Here is a 20,451-nt window from a genome sequence, read left to right as displayed (position 1 = left end):
GGCAGGACAGGAATAAAGATGCAGACATAGAAAATGGACTTGAGGACATGGGGAAGGGGAAGGGGAAGCTGGGACAAAGTGAGAGAGTGGCATGGACATATATACACTACCAAACGTAAAATAGATAGCTAGTGGGAAGCAGCTGCATAGCACAGGGAGATCAGCTCGGTGCTTTGTGACCACCTAGAGGGGTGGGATAGGGAGGGTGGGAGGGAGATGCAAGAGGGAGGAGATATGGGAATATATGTATATGTATAGCTGATTCACTTTGTTATAAAGCAGAAACAAACACACCATTGTAAAGCAATTATACTCCAATAAAGATGTTAAAAAAAAAAGTCCAACCACAGAACACTCTAAGACATAAATCACAGCAAGATCCTTTTTGACCCACCTCCTAGAGGAATGGAAATAAAATCAAAAATAAACAAATGGGACCTAATGAAACAAAATCTTTTGCACAGCAAAGGAAACCATAAACAAGATGGAAAGACAGCCCTCAGAATGGGAGAAAATATTTGCAAATGAAGCAACTGACAAAGGATTAATCTCCAAAATATACAAGCAGCTCATGCAGCTCAATATCAAAAAAACAAACAACCCAATCCAAAAATGGGCAGAAGACCTAAATAGACATTTCTCCAAAGTAGACATATAGATTGCCAAAAAACACATGAAAAGATGCTCAACATCACTAATCATTAGAGAAATGCAAAGCAAGACTACAATGAGATATCACCTCAAACCGGTCAGAATGGCCATCATCAAAAAATCTGCAAACAGTAAATGCTGGAGAGGGTGTGGAGAAAAGGGAACCCTCCTGCACTGTTGGTGGGAATGTAAACTGATACAGCCACTATGGAGAACAGTGTGGAGGTTCCTTAAAAAACTAAAAATAGAACTACCATATGACCCAACAGTCCCACTGCTGGGCATATACCCTGAGAAAACCATAATTCAGAAAGATAGATGGGGCTTCCCTGGTGGCACAGTGGTTAAGAATCCGCCTGCCAATGCAGGGGACATAGGTTTGAGCCCTGGTCTGGGAAGATCCCACATGCCGTGGAGCAAGCAAGCCCAGGCACCACAACTACTGAGCCTGCACTCTAGAGCCTGCGAGCCACAACTACTGAGCCTGCGTGCCACAACTACTGAAGCCTGCACGCCTAGAACCCGTGCTCTGCAACAAGAGAAGCCACCACGATGACAAGTCTGCACACTGCAACGAAGAGTAGCCCCCACTCGCTACAACTAGAGAAAGCCCGTGCACAGCAATGAAGACCCAACGCAGCCAAAAATAAAATAAATGTATATAAAACAAACAAGTAAAGAAAAAAAAAAGATGTACCACAATCTTCATTTCAACACTATTTACAATAGCCAGGACATGGAAGCAAACTAAATGTCCATTGACAGATGAATGGATAAAGAAGATGTGGCACATACATATGATGGAATATTACTCAGCCATAAAAATGAACAAGATTGAGTTATTGTAATGAGGTGGATGGACCTAGAGTCTGTCATACAGTGAAGTAAGTCAGAAAGAGAAAAACAAATACCGTATGCTAACGCACATATATGGAATCTAAAAAAAACGGTGCTAATGAACTTAGGGGCAGGACAGGAATAAAGATGCCGACATAGAGAATGGACTTGAGGACACCGGGAGGGGGAAGGTTAAGCTGGGACAAAGTGAGAGAGTGGCATGGACATATATACACTACCGAATGTAAAATCGATAGCTAATGGGAAGCAGTCACATAGCACAGGGAGATCAGCTTGGTGCTTTGTGACCACCTAGAGGGGTGGGATAGGGAGCGTGGGAGGGAGACGCAAGAGGGAAGAGATATGGGGATATATGTATACATATAGCTGATTCACTTTGTCATACAGCAGAAACTAACACAACATTGTAAAGCAATTATGTTCCAATAAAGATTTAAAAAAAAAAAGTCCAGCCACATGTTGTGCAGGGCACAGGCCTTCTGACCTTGCTTTTCAAGTGGGGGTCAGATGAGAGTGACCCGTGCTGCATTTCCTTCTTCGGCGCCTGGTCGCACCCCAGTCCAGCGGGGTCGGGCGGGAATCACCACGGAGACTGAGACACTGGCTTCGTGTCCCACATTCTGATCTGGCGCTCTCTTCTTGCAGGTGCGCACATTTTGACCGACTCAGCAAGAAGGTGGATTTTCCTTGTGTCTAAAGAGAAGAAAATGTCCCCGTGTCTGTAGAGATGCTTTGCAGTTCAGCCCGGCTGAAGCTGACCGAATGAGACTATGGGCTGTGCCTCTGCGAAGCATGTTGCCACTGTTCAAAATGAAGAGGAAGCCCAGAAAGGGAAGAACTACCAGAATGGAGACGTGTTTGGTGGTAAGTGCAGTTGAGTTTCATCCTTGGCCCCTCCATCCAGGCCTTTCATGTGAACAATTGCAGTGTTCCTGTGTTCTGTTTGCTGGGGGGCGGGGTGGGGTGCAGGGGTGATGGGGGTTGTGGGTAGAGGGCTGATGAGAGATGATAAAAATCAAGGCAGATCTTTTACATTGGACAGTTTTCATCATAATTTATACCTAGAAGACTTTGAGGAGGATCATGGAGGTTTTATGCAGAGCTCACATTTAAATCAAGCTTTGAAGAACTAGTAGGACATAAACAGGTGCACGGGACAGTGGCCACAGGGTGTCCTGGTCCAGAACTGTAGGACTGAGCACATGGAGGTACAAAAGCGGGCAAGGATTAATAATGGAGGGAATGACATGTTTTTTGGAGTTTATTATAAGTTTATAAGGAATTACTCTTTCTGTGAATTAGAAATTCTCGGTTTCAAAAACACAATTACAGTGAACTTAGAAATCGTCTTTTAACCATCCTGTGATGATTCATAGTGACTTGAGACTATCTAGTGCAGAGGTCACAAACTACCAACCCATGGCCACATCTGGTTTACAAATATATTTTCTTTGGCCCCCAGAGAATTTTAAAATAAAAAAGCAAGGCGGCCTTTAAAAATCAGGATGTTTCACACAAAACCCCAAATTTCTTGAGAAGGTCTGACAACACTGATTTTCCATTTCCTTAGGCAACAGTTGGTGGAACGGGTAGCAGTTGCCGGTTCAGTCCGAGTATGGCCTCCAGTAAACGGCTGAGCCCGTGAACGCACATCAGGCCCAGTTCACTCACTGACGTTCCATGCCTGGCCACTTACAGCCTTTTGAGTTTGCCTAATCTTGAGTTTGTCCTTTGGAAGATCAATGATTACCCTGATGCAGGGTGGCTATGGGTTTGTACAAAATTCCAGTTAGTCCAGGCAGATGAAGCAGTTTTTGCTGAATTACTTTAACAATAATACCCAAGACTTGACATTTGCATGGTACTTTTACTCATAAAAGCACCCCTACATCTCTTATTCAATAAAGAACCTCATTGCAATGATGTTTACATGTCAACAACTCAAGTTGCACTATTCAGTCTCTGTCAAGGAATTCTATTGCGTTTCAATCTCTAGCTTTTGATCCATTGCATTGGTTGTTTCAGTCCCCTGGGGGAGAATTGGGAACAATGTGGAAGGGGTAATGCTCTGTTACAAGTGGACTCATGTATGTGGATGGAGGAAGATTTCATTTTGGTTTGTTTTAAGGAGATGTATTTGTTGCCTGGAACAAATTTGCTTCTAGTGGTCACTACCAATAGAAACAAGAACTGTGGAGAAGAGGGACATATGAGCATCTTAATAAAGTAGAATCCAGCTCTTTGAAACCACACCTGGGAAAACAGCTAATGGGAACTAGAGTCATTACTGTTACTCGCAAACACTTAACTTTTAAGAGGAAATAATCTAGTATCAGGGATTCGTTTAAATTAACTTCTGTGTGAGGTTCTGTGTCATTGTCATTTTTGTAATTAGAGCCACCGCTTATGGAGCCTTCACCATATGTCAGACACCAAGAAGCATTTACATTCATTTTCATGTTGAATTTTCATAACAATCCTGTGAAATCTGTGCCATCTTAATTTTACAGATTTGGAAGCTGAGCACAGTGTGACTAACTGATCCAGAGTTACTCAGCTACTAAGCGGTAGAATCAGATGTCTCAGACTCCAAAGTCCACATTTCTTTCTCAATGTCATTTCCTGCTGCCTCCCATCCGTCACTCATTCCTTAACGCGAAAAAGTATTCACTGGCCGGTACACGGTGTGTCAGGCCCTTTGCTAAATGCCATGGAGGATACAGAGATAAACCTTGCTTTCTAGGAGTTCGTAAGAGGATGAAGAAGTGTTATGAGGCAGAATAAGCCAAATACCAGAAAAGGAAAAGACATACACATCGTGATAAGAGTCAGAGGGTTGAGAGACTGCCTTAAAAGGTGGGATCAGAGCAGATTTCTTATAGAGGTGACAGCTGACCCTGGCCCTAAGGGACTGGAGAATCTAAACCTGTCAGATGAAGGGTGTAGGAAGGAACTAGATGAGGAAAGGCTAGACGTGATGTGACCCATATTCAAGAATTACAGGTAATCCAGTTCGAATGTAATATAAAATATAAGTGAGAGGGAATTGGGTACAAAACTAAGTTAGAGTTATTAAATTATGGAGAATGTGGAATACCAGATTACAATCTGTAGAAAGGTAACCTTAGATTTGTGAGAGCAAAAATTTAGTGATATTCAGTATATTGTATTAATATTTTGCTTGTCAGTGAGACCATCTAACCATTCATTTGCTAATATGGTTACAACTTTTATAGCTAAGAAGGCATTCTGTTGTTCTAAAGTATCATGTGTAGTTTGCAAATGTTAGCATCTAATAAAGGAGTCTTGTATTAGTCAACTATTGCTGGGTAATAGACAGCCTCAAGATCTTAGTGGCATTCAGCAATAATCATGTCTTTCTTGATCACGAGTTGCTTGGTCAGCTGGATTGGCTCTGCTCCATGTCTCTCTCAGCTTCCTCCTGGGACCAGTGAGCCAAGGGGGGTATGCTCTTCTTTTGCAAAAGGGTAAAATTATAAGTGATACACATGGTGCCTCTTAAGCTTAGGCTTAGACCTGGCACGCTGTCACCTGCACCCACATTTTACTAGCCAAATCAAGTCACATGAACAGGCTCAAAGACAAGGGGCAGAGAAGTCCATCTGACCACAGCACATTCATGGCAAGGGTATGGATGTAGAGAAGGGTCAAGAATTGGGGCTAATAATTCAGTCTACCCCATGCCTGCCCAGTCATTGCTGTCTGTGTGGCTCCATGCCATAAAGTGCACTCAAGGCCTCTGCCAGCTTCTCTTCATCCTCCTGGTACTCACACTGAAGTTTCATTCACTCCAGCATTCGTCATCTTGTTACTCTCTCTTACATCAGCATTTGCAGGTTTGTGGCATTGTGTTAGATAAAGCAGGAATACAGGGAGGGAGAGAGCTTCATGTACCAGTCCAGGGAGAGTTTTCCTAGCCCTACAGGGTTCTGGGAGTAGAATTGTCAGAATCCATTGTGAACGTCAGTACCAGTATCCTAGATGTTACTGAATGCTAGAGTTTGAATATGACAAGAGAAGGTCCTATCTGTTTCTCCACTCGAATTAGTTTGCAAGCAGAAGTCTACAAAATCCCAATAGAACCACAGATGGTCACAGATGAATGGTAGATCTGGCTCACTTTTAGCCATTTGATATCTTTTGTCACCCATTGTTTCAGTGATCTATTATCACATAGCAAAGGACTCCAAACTTAGCAGCACTGATTTATTATTTTTCCCCAATTCTGTGGGGTGGCTAGGGTTCATCTGCTGTTTTTTTTTTTTTTTTTTTTTGCCTGGGCTCAGCCATGCAGCTGCATTCAGCTGGGAGCTCAGCTGGGCTCGACTGACCACGATGGCTTCAGACCTCTCTCCCTCTGGGTAGTCAAATTTTCATGTGGCAGCTAGCTTCCAAGAGAGGAAGTAGAAGCTTCCAGGCCTCTTAAGACCTGGGTTTGAAAGTACAAGAATGTTATTTGTGCCGTGTTCTGTTGAGCAAAGCAAGTCACAAGACCAACCCAGAGTCAAGGGAGCACAAAGGCTCTCCATCTGTTGAGTCTGTGCCTTTGGGAGGGGAAGAACTGCTGGGAGCTGTCTTTGGAGATGGGTTACCACACCCATTGACAGAGGCAATGAGAACTCATGACTGGATTGTATTCCAACCTGGACAGTTATATTCTGCTTTCTAAATCACGGCTCTATTTTCCACCGAATAAAATGGCCTCATTCACTTTTCAAAAGCTTAATGCTTGAAAGACGTTATTACCACATGTTGTTGAAGAGTTGACCAAGTCTGTGAAAGGTGGCACATTGGGGGATAGCTCTGAAGTATATGTCTCTGAGTGTGTGTACACACACACATTCGATCCTTTTCCTAAAAGTGTTAATTTAATTTCATAGCTTCTAAGGACATGCTGGGAAGCGTTGATAAGCGGTGTGTTTTTACAAATAGTAATTTCCATTTGTATGAAGCATTTTGGTCTCTGTGATATTTTGGTTATTTAGGAGATGATGCCAAAAGCTCAGCTTCCCTCTACACCGGTGCTGAATTGAACCTCAGAGACATATTTTTGGGTGAAGTAGAAAAGGATAGCTTTAGTACTTTGCCAGGCAAAGGGGAACACAGCGGACTCCTGCTTCGGAAAACTATGTGTCCCCACTTGGAGAGGATAGTGAGAAGTTTTATTGTAATGGTTCAAAGAGGGCATGATGAGCTTGTGGACATTCTTCTGATGGGTTGGTGGTGAGGTAAGTAGGAGTCAGCATCATCAACCTTCAGGTTCCAACTTGTCTGGGGTCTACATGCTTGTGGGTAGCTACCATCCTTAACTTCTCCCACCTGGAGGGGGTTTCAGTATTTGCAAAACAGCTCAAAGATGTTGTTTGTATCCCTTGATGGGGAGCCAGGACCTTGCCCCAAGGCTGCACTGTTGTTTCTCTTGACTGTTTGTTTCTCCCTGGTCTCGCATCCCCTCCCTTCCCTAATTAACAACTGTTTGAATCTGCCCACTGGGACTCAGGGAAGGTCATGGAGGCTGAACGAAGGCTCCTTCCTGTAATCAAAGAAATGGGGGAAACAGAAAGGCTTTGTGCCCAGGAGCCCCACAGGGCCCTGCTCGGTATCAGAGACCCACCACTCAAAATGTGTGGAACAGAATTGCTATAGAATATTCCACCATTGAGGATTAACTGACAAATGGGCATCTTGACTCCTAGATTTCATAGACTTCAGGAGATCATTGACAAGGAACTTTATCACGGACGTTGACCTATAGACTTTCTTTCTACTTTAAGTATAGGAGCATAAAAAGTTTCAGATCTAAAGTTGTGTCTCATTTCTGTGGCCCTTTCAGAAGTAAAAGCCAGGCCAGAAAGCGCCATCTCCAGATTGGAATTTTCCTTCCCTCAGTGGTTAGGGCAGATGTGAAAAGTGATCAGCATATCTGCTGAGGTCATTCAGAGGACAACTGAGCAGATTGCCAAGACCAGCTTGCATAAAGTAAGTGACCAACAGGCTCAAGTTATCAGGAACTAGTAAGGCAAGTTCTAAGAAAAGCCAGGTGCTTATTGGATTTCTTTCAACCATCATTCACTTAGACTATTAAAGTAGGTGCACAAAACAGATTCAGGCCTTATTAGGGAAATTTTCATATCCAACCTGAGATCATTATCTCTTCTGCTGCCCATCCCCAAGGGGGGAAACTCTTCAGTTATATTGACTTTCCTATTTGCGTGAAGGTCGCCATCATTCTTCTAGTAACGTAGACTTTAATCTTGCAGAGGCTTTAAACTTGAGGCCTTTGTCTCTCCCAGTTCCCAGACCTGTGAATCTCACTCTCTCCTAGCATCACTTTTCCTACCACCAGCATAGTTTAGGTTGTTATAAGTCCATAACCCAGAATAACGCAGTGTCCTCTGAACTGATGCTCCATTAGCCCTCTTTGTTGTTTGTTTGCTTCTTTGCTTTTGTTTTTAACTCTCAATTTTTTTGCACCCTTGCAGATGGTAGCAAGTTTTTCTGAAGTACTCCTTTGTCGATGTTAATTCTCCTGCACTCAGTTCTTAGACAGTAAAATCCTAAATCCTTAGTGAACATTCAAGACCTCTGACGATGACTCTTACCCTCTTACCCACCTTGGCAGCCTTGTTTCATACTCTGTCCCTCATGTTTCCCTGTTCTTCAGCCAGAAGAACAGCTCACCCTGTGACCACTTTGTACGCCTGTGTCCTCCAGGTCAAATACACCATGACCTCTGCTTGGCATGGGCCCTTTCTCCTGCGTTCATCTCTTTAAATCCTGCTCTTTTTCCAAACTTGCATAAAGCTTTCCTAATAACTTCAGAAAGAATCTCTTTCCTGCCATCCCAGAGTATATTTTTACATACTTATGTATTTGGTTTATTTGCTTATATGTTTAATCTCATTATTTGTGTGTGTGTGTCCTTTGTCTTATGAGCTGCAAAAAGCCCCTGGAGGAAGGGACTGTTTGACCTTGAGAGGACTCAGGCTTCCAGGAGCCGGGGCCTGACCATGCCAGCTCCCCTATGATGAGGTGGCCTTGACTGACTAAGGACCAAGACGGTCCTCTTGTTTGTATGTGTCCCCTTAAGTGGAAATGCTTAGATTATTAGAGTAAATTCTTCTGGAATGGTGGTGTATAAAAGAGCAGCAGTAAAGCTTTCTTTCACTTGGGCTCTATATTGCTGTGTGGCTTCAGTTCTGATCTGGTCCTTGGCTACATAAATCGAGAACATATAGCAGGGTGTGTGTGTGTGTGTGTGAGAGTGAGAGAGAGAGAGAGAGAGAGATGGCGTTATGCCAATCTGTTACCCATCTAAAATACTATAGGGAAAAAGAATACTATAGGGAAAAAGAATACTATAGGGACCAACTTTACAGGTTATGGTGAAGATTAAATGAGAAAATAGATTTATACAGAAATTCAAAGCAGTTGGAAGCAAAGTAATAATTCACTGTTTCTTCCTGTAATAATTTCTGGTTGTGTAAAGTGAAGATTAATTAAAGATGAATTAATCTGTGTTTGTGAGATAGTAGCAGAGAGCATAATGTTTAACTCTCTGCCATCCAGTACAGTAGCCACTGGCCACTTGTGACTATTAAGCATGTGAAATAAGGCTAATCCTAATTGACATGTGCTGTAATGTCACACGTGATTTTGAGGACTTACTGTGTTAAAAAAGTATAAAATAGCTCACTAATTTTCTATTGATTGCATGTTGAAAGGATAATATCTTGGATATATTGAGTTAAATAAAATCGATTATCAAAATTAAGTTCCCTGGTTTCTTTTTACTTATTTCATGTTGCTGCTGGAAATGTTTCAAGTACTTACATAACTCACATTATATTTCTATTGGATACTGCTAGTTTAAGTCATTAGAAAGTAGTGTTGGTGTTGACAGTTTCCTTCCCTTTCAAGTTTCAGTTTTGGAGTTTACTTATTATTGAATCGAAGAGGAGAGGGGTTCAGCTGAGGCAGCAGCCCTCATTTTGTGCTTTGGCTCTCCAGGTGGGAGGTGCATGCGGAGCACAAGACCAGGAGCGAGACAGAGATTGGGAGCCAGCCTGGCAGATGAGGTAGAGCAAACTCTAACTTGCTCATCTCTCAATGCTAATTAGTGGTAGTCTCTAGCTGCCTCCCCTGTAACTTTCCTGCTGGCCTCCAGAAGCTTCTTTTGACTTCTGAAGTTATTTCCCAAAGGTCAAAGAGGACATCTTCCCCTTCCCCCCGTCCTTTTTTTTTTTTTTTCAGTGAGTTGGTAAAGAACCTTAAAAGAGAAGTGTTTGATGGGTGTGTGATAGAGCTGGGTCACAGTCATAAAAGCTGAAAAATATTTAAGTCAAGATGAGTGAGGAACCTGGCCCTGAGTTTAGTCTTTGCAGATTCCACAAGGTCTTGAGCTGAGCCTCAGAAAGGCCTTACAGGCTTTTAGTACACATGGGGCTAATGAAATGATAGAAGTCAGCCCACCTTGGCCCTGAGTTTCCATCTCACACTTCCGAAAGGAAAGTGCTTAGGCCAGTGTCTGACTCAGAGAAGGTCTCACAGTATCTTAGTTTCGTTTTCTGCTTTTAGATCGTTCCTGGGCCATTCTGATAGGTGCTTATCACTTTGACAGGAAAGAGGAGACAGGCCCAAACCGTGAGCACGTAAGGCAGTGATTGTGAGTTCCCTCCTACCAGCTGGGTTTCTTCCCGCTTCCCCACTTCCTGTGTTGTCTTTGACAAGGAGCCTCGTCAGTGCCTGAGTTTCCTTGTCTACAGTATAGCGATAATAATGGTATCCACCACTCAGAGCTGTGTGGAGGATCAAACCACGGAAAGCACTTAGAGAGATGTCGGGTGTAATTAGCAGCTGAGCATGAGTTGTAACTAGGAGTAGCCTGGCCCAGCCTCTTCCCTTTGGCCCCTTGCCACCTCAGAACAGACCGCGCTGGAATGCCACGTGATGCAGGATTTAATCGAGCTGAGGTAGAGTCAGTCTGAATTTCTGTTCGGAAAAATTTTCTGTGACAGAAAGTCTCGAAATGCACTCTACTTTATATATTTAAAGAAAGAAAAATCCAAGTGCTATTTTTCCTTCCCTTGCCAACGGTACCGTGAGCGTGTTCTTTTAATATTATATACAGAGGTAAGCCGAAAAGTAGGCCCGTCTGTCGCTTATGGCTACAAGGCAGCCTGACTGCAGGATGAGGGACCGTCCGAGTTCTCAGATGCCATAGACGGGGATGTGCTGGCAGGGCCCTCGGTGGTGTCACTTCAGTTTTATGTCTTGAGGGTTTCCTTCAATTGCTCCCTTGCCCCTCTAGGTGCCTGGTCTTCTCTGTAGCTGCCTGGAACCCTTCCTCAGGCAGAAAATAGGACTGAATTTGGCCCTGGAGAAGGCAGCAGAGATGCTGCTGGGTGCCTCCTGGTGGCCTGGTACCATCCAGTGGAAGGCACAGGGGACTGGAGCTGTGGGCAAGGCTTGTTCTCTGCTGGGGGAAGTTCTAAAAAAGTGACTCAGCCACAAGAGAGAAGGTAGGAGGGTTTCTGTACCCATAGCACTTCTCCTCAGAGTTATTTTCTCCTGAATGACGTCAAAGAATTCAGAAATTCAAAACAATATCCTCTTCCTGGAATCCTGGCTGATGTGGCAGAAAGGACCTGTTTTGCCATCAGCACCTGCCAGGTAGCACTTACCTAGCAGCACCTACCTGGTAGCAGCCACCTGCAGTGCACACCTGGCCATACCTGTCTGGTGCTTAGACCTCATTTAGGCCCCAGCTCTCTACAGAGAAGCGCAGTACCTACCTTCTGCACCTGGAGCCTTAAATGTGGCTGTTTCCTTTGCCCCTGAATTGTTAGCTGGCATCAAAAGCACAGACGCACACTTTACAGTTTATAAGGCCTTTTCACGAGCAGTTATAATCCCCACTTGATACAAAAGGAAACTGAAGAGCCCCGCCAGTTCACTTAACTGAAAAAGTGGGACTGTGCCTAGAATTAAGGATGCAGACTCTTGAAGAAGGGTGATTCCACTCTCAGGAATAAGATATCTGTCTTTGTCATTAAATCCGAACCCACTGCCAATGCAGGGGACACAGGTTCGTGCCCTGGTCCGGGAAGATCCCCCACGCCGTGGAGCAACTAAGCCCGTGCACCACAACTACTGAGCTTGAGCTCTAGAGCCCGCGAGCCACAACTACGGAAGCCCGGATGCCTAGACACCTAGAGAAAGCCCACGCAGAGCAAAAAAGACCCAACGCAGCCAAAAATAATAAATAAATAATTAAAAAATAATACTAACCCACTTTTGCTCAAGAGTCTTTACAAAGCAATTGTTAACTGGCTGCCTGAGTTCAGCCTCGGCTTTTTTTTTTTTTTTTTTTTTTAACATGAGGATGTTGCAAGACTAATGTGGTAGTTAGGGCTATTTTCAGTGAACCTGAAGTTCACTCGTGGTGAATGCACAGGCCTGGAATCTGACTAATGGGTTTCAAAGCCTGCCTTGGCTACTCACTAACATGTAGTCTTGACAAATTACTAAGGCTCTCCTTGCCTCAGTTTCCCCATCTGTATAGTATGCAGAATACAGTACTAGTACTTACTGCCTTCAGAGGACTTCAGTGTATCAATGAGTGGAAAGCCCTTAGATTAGGACCTGCCACATGATACGCACTGAGTGAAGCCCATTTATTTATTTATTCATTCATTCATTTTTAGCATTTTATAAATTTATTTATTTATTTATATCTGGATGCATTGGGTCTTTGTTGCTGGGTGCAGGCTTTCTCTAGTTGCGGTGAGCGGGGGCTACTCTTCGTTGCAGTGCACAGGCTTCTCATTGTGGTGGCTTCTCTTGTTGTGGAGCATGGGCTCTAGGCACGCGGGCTTCAGTAGTTGTGGCATGCAGGCTCAGTAGTTGTGGCTCACGGGCTCTAGAGCACAGGCTCAGTAGTCGTGGCGCACAGGCTTAGTTGCTCCGCGGTATGTGGGATCTTCCCAGGCCAGGGCTCGAACCTTAGTCCCCTGAATTGGCAGGCAGATTCTTTTTTTTTTTTAATGTATTTTTTTAAAATTTATTTTATTTTTGGCTGCGTTGGGTCTTCGTTGCTGCAAGCGGGCTTTCTTTGGTGCGACGAGCAGGGGCTACTCTTCCTTGCCGTGCTCGGGTTTCTCATTGCAGTGGCTTCTCTTGTTGCAGAGCATAGGCTTTAGGCACGTGGGCTTGAGTAGTGCTCAGTGGCATGTGGGATCTTCCCGGACCAGGGCTCTTACCCATGTCCCCTGCATTGGCAGGCAGATTCTTAACCACTGCGCCACCAGGGAAGTCTGGCAGGCAGATTCTTAACCACTGCACCACCAGGAAAATCCCAAGCCCATTTATCATCATCATCATCATCATCATCTGGCCCTAGTTTCCCTTGACTGTGCTGGGGAAAAAGCATAACCAGTCTATTGCAGATGTGGCATTCTCCAAACTTTAAAAGTTTATTGATTGTGTACAGAATACTTAGCTCTTTCTTTTGTATTTTAGAATATTTGTGTCCCAGTGATTTGTTCTTTCTCTGTTTTGACCTAGACCAGCTTATGTTCTGTGTAAAATGTGAGTGTGTATGTGTCTTTAAATCAAAAGACTAAAGTATATGAATAAGAGTGGTGAATATAATATGCCTTATCACTATAAAAGTGTGGTTTAAAAAATAGTACCAACATAGAAGTTAGCAAACATATTTTCATTTATCAAACATTAATTTGTGTGTGTGTTGTATTTTTGTATATGGTGTGATCAGCATTTTCCTAGTCTTGGGTTTATCATGTACAGTGAGGATGTTTATAGAAGGAAGGACATTTCTTTGTGAAGCACTGTGGAGAGGCCAAGAGGCAACAGACACAGATTGTCATTGGATAAATGCATTCATAGCTAACTGAAATAAAAAGATGCACCAATTAGATACTATTTCAATTGATGTTTTATTCTTTTTTCATATTCAACTCTATTTTATTCTTTAAAATATGAATCATTTTATAGAATTTATATGAACTTATATTCATAAGTATAATATTAAAAATTGAATTTCTAACTCATCCCTTCATACTAGAGTTTTCCAGATGAATCTAAAGGTTGAACTGTAAAATATGAAACCATAAAAGTACTATAAAAAAATGAATGTTTTTATAATCTTAGGTTGCAAAATGTCTTCATAATGCCACAAAACCCAACGCCCTAAAAGAAATAGTTGACTACATAAAATTTTTAAATCTCTGCTTGGCAACAAACACACCACCCGCCATGAACTGAGTTAAAAGACAAATGTCAAAGTGAGTGAGAGTAATATCTGTAACACAAATAGGGTTAAAATGACTAGTATAAAAAGACTAAAATCTATTTAAAATTTTCCTTAAAATCTATAAGGAAAGAACTAATAACTCCAATTGAAAAATGGATGAAATTTGTGACCAGGCAATTGAAAAAGAAAAAATTTAAAAGGCCAATAAACATACAGAAAGATATTCAACTTCTTAGCAATCAAACAAACCACACCAAAACCCAAAGCAAAGCAAAGCATTTGTCAGCACTCAAATTGGCAGGAACAGGCATCTGTCTTGTGCTGTAACTGGGAATGTCAAACCAGAACAATTTTTCTGGGGCACCGAATGGTAATATATAATATGTAAAATTTAAATGAGCGCAGCCTTTGCCCCAGCAGCCCCACTTCTAGGAATTTATCATAAGGAGATAATTGGACAAGCATGCAAACGGCTATGCTGAAGGGTCTTTCTCACTGATGAAACATATATGGAATGCAGCCATTAAGGATTAAGGTACTCTATTTATTGAGATGGAAAGAGATCTATAACATGTCGGTAAAGGGTTTTACACAGCATATCTTGTTTGTAAATTTTATGTGTTTAAAATATATGTAAAATTCTGTGCAAGTTCATAAAAGAAGTGTTTGGAAGACTGTTTACCAAAGCGTTAACAATGGCAAGCTCTCTATTGTGGAGGTTCAGGTGATGCTTAATGCCTTTTTTTGTATTTTCCTGTATGATTTAACTCTTTTGTGGCTAACATTTATCATTAATACAGCTATTTATTTTGATAAATATAATTTTATGTTCCCATCTTCTGAAGGCCTTCAGTTGTGCTTTCAGGGTAATGTGAACTCTATCCCACAGGAGAGAGCGCTATCACTGGAAATAGCCCCAGGGCAACAGGGATTGAACGATAGTCTTGTTTGTCCAGGTAAATAGAGTCTGATCAGTGGTGCTTGTTGGTTTCATTTAAAACCTAGCAGTTCGTTCAGTCCACGAAGTGCTTAGTATCTCATGTGGCTTAGACAGGGTGCGAGGCACTGAGGCTATAAAGATGGATTAAATCTGGTCCCTTTCTTTTAGGAACTGATAATGATGCAACAGATGGGCATCTCAACAAAAAATGTCAGTGTCCTATGATGATAATGCAAAAGGGTCTCTTATCTTAGGAGTAGGAAAAGACTCATAAAGAGGATGATTGCAATTATACTCCAGTAAAGATGTTACAAAAAAAAGAGGTTGATTAAGGCCTCAGCTGAGTCTCAAAAGATGAAAAACAGACAAAGGAACAGAGGTGTGGCAGGAGTTTCAGGCTGAGAGACAGTGAAAAGGCTCAGAGGTACATTATGCATCAGGCATGTCAAGGGGAGACTGGGAAGCTTTACCAAACCAGTGGGGAAATAACTTTAGAAAATTTCATATTAGGGCAAGTATTTTAATATTTGGAAATTTTACACTGTAATTTTTTTTTCAAAACACCAAAAACCTCACACAGACAGTATAGGAACCATAATTATGTTACCTGGAAATTGGCCGAGCATTTATTTATTTTTAAAAATTTATTTATTTTATTTATTTTTGGCTGCATTGGGTCTTCATTGCTGCGTGTGGTCTTTCTCTAGTTGCGGCGAGCGGGGGCTACTCTTCGTTGCCGTGCGCGGGCTTCTCATTCTAGTGGCTTCTCTTGTTGTGGAGCACGGGCTCTAGGTGCACGGGCTTCAGTAGTTGTGGTGCACGGGCTTAGTTGCTGTGCTGCATGTGGGATCTTCCCAGTCCAGGGCTTGAACCCGTGTCCCCTGCATTGGCAAGCAGATTCTTAACCACCGTGCCACCAGGGAAGCCCTGGCCGAGCATTTAGAAAACACTGGACAGATAGTGTAGGAGATTCGATGCTAATTCCCTAAGCTATTTAAATGATCAGGCTCACATCAGGTTAGATAATTACAGACCTTGAAATACTAATGCCAGTACATGGTCTTGCATACATGTTGAGACTGTATTATCGTTAAAGCATCATAGAACCAGCCATGACAAAGTATGATAGTGTGGTATTTGTCCCATGCAGGGATCAGAACATGACAGTTATTTATTATTGCACACTGGTGATGTCTCCAAAGTTGATTTTATATGTATCATATGTCACGTGTCAATTCTTCACATCTGGTGAAATAAGAAAGACAAGTTATACTGCCTTGAGAGGCATGTTGTAGGAAGTTGTGGCACATGAGCCCTGAATCTTTGCCCAGATTTTAGAGGGGGAGGATTGGGACAGAGTAGGAGATAGCAATAGCAGGTCCATCCCCATGGGACAGAGCAGAAGTAGGTTTAGCATTCATTCACCCACCAGGCCTTCCTGAGCTTTCAGCTGTGAAATGTTTCCAGTTGAGTAGTTTGTGATCATAAATCGGTGTCACAGTTGAATTGTGTTTCTGATAACACATTCTAAACAGTGAGGAAAATTGCTTCATCCAATTCAGTATTCCTAAGGTAATAATCCTCATTCAGTGGCTGTTGATAGACCAGTTACAAGGTTAGAATGGCTCCATTTGAATCAGTGTTTATAAACAGGCCCTGTGTGCTCGTGGGTGGTGGATACACAGGAAACAGAATCAAGTGACCTGCCTCAAAGAAGTTACCTTATTTTAGAAAAGACACCATTTATGCACGGGAAATATTCAGCAAGAAATAGAAACTTGAAAATATGTAGCAAAGTGCTACACTGAGTGTCTGTTGGCACAGAATATCCTTGGGTACCATGGGTAATGGGAAAAATTAATGTAGGCCTGCATTTGGGGTAGAGAGAAGAGTGAAATGTGATGGGAAAATAAAGACATTTCCCTTCTAGAGAAAGATCTAGCCACTCTTCAGTAAATCGTTATTAGTTCATGATCAATGACTCTGAGCTCCTTGCAGATAATGCTTTTAATTTAATCATACACTGCTCTTACCTAACATAATATAATGTCCGCTATATAAGTTATTCAATAATAATGAACTGATATTAATGATATCTATTATTTACCGGGGGCTGTTATGCCCACTTATAGGTGAGGGGATGGAGATGGTGAGAAGTTAAGCAACTTTCCTAAGTTTACACAGGTAATATGTTAACCTAGGGAACTCGGCTGTGTCTGGTTTCAGAACTTAAGTGAACAAATGTGTGCTTTTATGAAGGGGAAGCAAGGAAGGCATTCTGTTAGTCATAGAAAGGGATTTTAAAAAATATACAAGATACAGTTTCTCTGTTCCAGGAACTTTCAATCTAATGGAAGAACAAAGCCGTGGATCACCTACCTCTTCCTTTCTCAGCCTGGCTGTCTGTCCATCAAGCACTGATTGCTGGAGCCCTGATATATGTGGGGCCCTTTGGTCCTGGCCCTCACCCTGTGATCTGATGGCAGTCCTCTGGCCCAGTCCTCTCAGTGCCATCTTCACTGCCATGGATCATCCCATGACAGTGAACTTCAGGGCTCCACAGATGTGATGCGCCATGCTTCACACTGAATTTCTTTTTGTTGTTGCTGGCAAACAATCACTGAGTACTGGTAGGAAAACACCCCCTCTTATTGTACCCTGCTTCTGAGCCAGCGCCTGTTGACTAGGGTCTGGGAAACTTACATCTGAGCCAGAGTAAGGTCAAGGGCACCTCTGTTTTAGAGTCTGGGAACTCATCTGCATGTCTGGCTCTGTCTGGCTTTGCAGTTCCTTGGACCAAATGAAAACCTAAGTGTATCAAATAATTAATCTTAAACTCTCTAGACTTTGGGATAGGAAGACAGTAGAGTTTACTATAGTTGCTGCTTCATTTCCTTGTTCGGGTATTTCTGTTTGTTCGTTTCATTGTATTAAGATGCTCTGATGTTAAATGGGGAAAAACTGGTTATGAAACTCATATATATAGAATGTCATGGACTGAAAACAAGCCTCTAGGTATTTACCAGGAAAGGTGAGTGATGATTATCTCTAGGCGGTGCTTTGCACTTCTGTTGTATTTCCAAATATCTACTCCTTCTTTTCTAAAGGAAGTGTTTTGAAAAATTAAATAAATTTTATTTTCAAAAACATACTATGATGACCATTACTGTTTAAGATGAATATGCTGTTTATGAAAGAAAGAATAACCTAGAAAACTTTCTTAAAGGAGTTTATTTAGTACATTTTATGTGCCAGACGTTATTTCAAGCATTTTGTTATTTATTAATTCGTTTAATCCTCAGAATACCTTATGAGGTAGGTTCCAATAGGAACCTATCAGCATGGTCCCCAAATCTGTACCTCCAGCCACTATGCCATGCTATTTTATCTTCAAGTCCTTTTTAACTTAAAGTTACCACCTGCATAGGTTATAAAATATGAAAAGCAATGTGGTCAAGATGCTGGCTTATTAAGAAAGTTCTGTATTTTCATATACCTGTTGCCACTGGAAGTATCAACACGTGTAGCACTTTCCCTCGTTAGGAATTATTGCTGATAGCAAAGTTCTTCTGTCTCATGCTTCTCAGTGCCAACTTCACCGTGAACCATCACATTGAACTCCAGGGCTCTGAAGAAATTGCTCACTTTCCTAACTCCTGGTACACTAAACAGTTCAGTTTCATTCTGCCTGTCTTCAGCCCTGCACCCAATTGGTCACATAAGATTGAGAATAAATTGAAAGATAGGAAATAAGTATGATATAATTCCCTCTATGAAGTTTATTTTTAGCTAATGGGCCTTGTCTTGCTGTTCATTTCCTAGCAAAAAGAGGAGAAGTCATGTGGGGCTTGACAGATTACTGATTTGAAATTGAGCCACCTTAATCCTTTGTGACTTGACTCTCAGTCTCTCATTTCTCACATTTTCTACTGTAAGTAATTCTTTGCAGAAGTAACTATTTTAGAGCGCACAGTGGGCTACATACGGCTTAAGGTTTTATTAAAACAAACAAAACAAATGATTGTGGCCCAGGAAGCCCAGTTTATAGAGAAGTCCTTGACTCAGTGGCTGGAGATCTTGGGTGTGGTTGGGTGCTGCTGCAGATTGGCTGCTACAAGGCGATCTCTGTCATCCTCAGTTCCACATTTTGGGAGTGAGTGTTGAACTTAGGTGGGAGAGTGTTGAGCGCTCATGTTCAAAGGTTCTACTTTACCTGCTTCCCAGACTGTGGATGGTTCACAGGACTCTGTGGTCTCAGTTTCTCTCGAGCCACGGGACCATTGGAAAGACTATATATGATACTGGTGTTTTTTTTTTTGCGGTACACGGGCCTCTCACTGTTGTGGCCTCTCCCGTTGCGGAGCACAGGCTCCGGACGCACAGGCTCAGCGGCCATGGCTCACGGGCCTAGCCACTCCGCGGCATGTGGAATCTTCCCGGACCGGGGCACGAACCCGTGTCCCCTGCATCGGCAGGCAGACTCTCAACCACTGTGCCACCAGGGAAGCCCTATGATACTGTTTTGATGAGGTTTTTTTTAAGAAAAATGATGGTGGTGGTAGTGGTCAACAAATAACAGCTTTATGGTCCCAAGTTGACCAAGTGTTGATTGCTTTATAATTGTTTTCTTCTAAAAATTTAGAGAGAATTATCCCCAATATCTTCTGTAGCTTCAAAGCATTACCACAAGTAGAAGGCAAGAAAGCTGGAAATATGGGTGTAACTATCCCTGGTTCCATCTTGGCTGGCTGGTTATTAGTTTATCTTTCATGCAGTGATGCTTGAATTGGTACAGTGTAGTTGCTGGTCAGTGTGAGATTTGTATTGCTGACTTTCTGTTGTAAAGTTTTGTTAGAAGTAGTAGTGGGATACGTTAGTTCTATTTTTGAAACGGGTAATAAAATGTATGATAGGATATAGTTTTAAACAAAATTTAGACAAAAGGGAACATTTACTTTCCCAGGTTGATGACTTTTCCCAGGTTGATGACTCTAACCTGGTCACTTTCAGAGTGTGATTTTGTTGTTGACTTAACGTAGCTATACTGTGTTGGTCCAGCCAGACTCTAAAAAAGCAAGAGAAAGTCACAACTTATAGAAAGTCAAATTCTAAAGGATAACAAAGAGATAATAGTCTTGTGGCTGTTATATTAAATATATGCATAAATAATATTCTACTAACATATAATTAACGATACAGTTTTAAACAATGAATAAAAATGGTCTTTGGTTTATAAAGGTTGCATAATTAAAGTTTTTATTGAAGTATAGTTGATTTACAATATTGTGTTAGTTTCATGTGTACAGCAAAGTGATTCAGTTATACCTATATATATTTTTCAGATTCGTTTCTATTATAGGTTATTACAATGTATTAATTAAATTTTCTTAGATAAAAGGGCCATTGCTGGGAAAGGAAATTGGTGGAGAGAGGGACAAGTATATGCAGTTCACTTCCTTAAAAGTAATAGTCCATGCTTAAGTTATAATGTAAGTAGATATTTACATTTTCATTTAAAATATATTTTCAAAAGCTATGTGCGTGGCTATTAAGAACTGAAGGTAAAAGATTAAGGGTGAAGTGAAAAAGCATGGTGCTAAAATACCAATCTGTGAAACTAATGAATTTTTTTCAGATTGTAAAACAAAGCCAAAGTGGTACAAATCTGTATTTACATTATGTTGCATTTCCATTTTGAAAACCACAT

General features: G+C 41.8%; 2 protein-coding genes across 9 annotated transcripts in view; both read left to right on the top strand.

The window, feature by feature from the left end:
- TSEN15 (tRNA splicing endonuclease subunit 15) overlaps positions 1–20,451 on the top strand; it is a 538,803-nt gene that overhangs the window by 361,367 nt on the left and 156,985 nt on the right. The window contains exon 13 of the mRNA XM_073803611.1: positions 2,155–2,373. The gene's annotated coding sequence lies outside the window, so the exon portion shown is untranslated. The remainder of the gene's footprint in view (positions 1–2,154; positions 2,374–20,451) is intronic.
- The window catches only part of C1H1orf21 (chromosome 1 C1orf21 homolog), a 175,203-nt gene continuing 156,985 nt past the window's right edge, over positions 2,234–20,451 (top strand). For all 8 annotated transcript variants that reach the window (XR_012331172.1, XM_073803590.1, XM_033853542.2 and 5 more), the window contains exon 1: positions 2,234–2,373. Coding sequence is in view for 7 of the 8 variants with exons in the window: in XM_073803590.1 (XP_073659691.1) it covers positions 2,280–2,373 (94 nt within the window). In the remaining variant the exon portion in view is untranslated. The remainder of the gene's footprint in view (positions 2,374–20,451) is intronic.

Source organism: Tursiops truncatus, chromosome 1, assembly GCF_011762595.2.
Source record: "Tursiops truncatus isolate mTurTru1 chromosome 1, mTurTru1.mat.Y, whole genome shotgun sequence".
Lineage (NCBI taxonomy): Eukaryota > Metazoa > Chordata > Mammalia > Artiodactyla > Delphinidae > Tursiops > Tursiops truncatus.
This window is presented reverse-complemented; position numbering and strand designations above follow the sequence as displayed.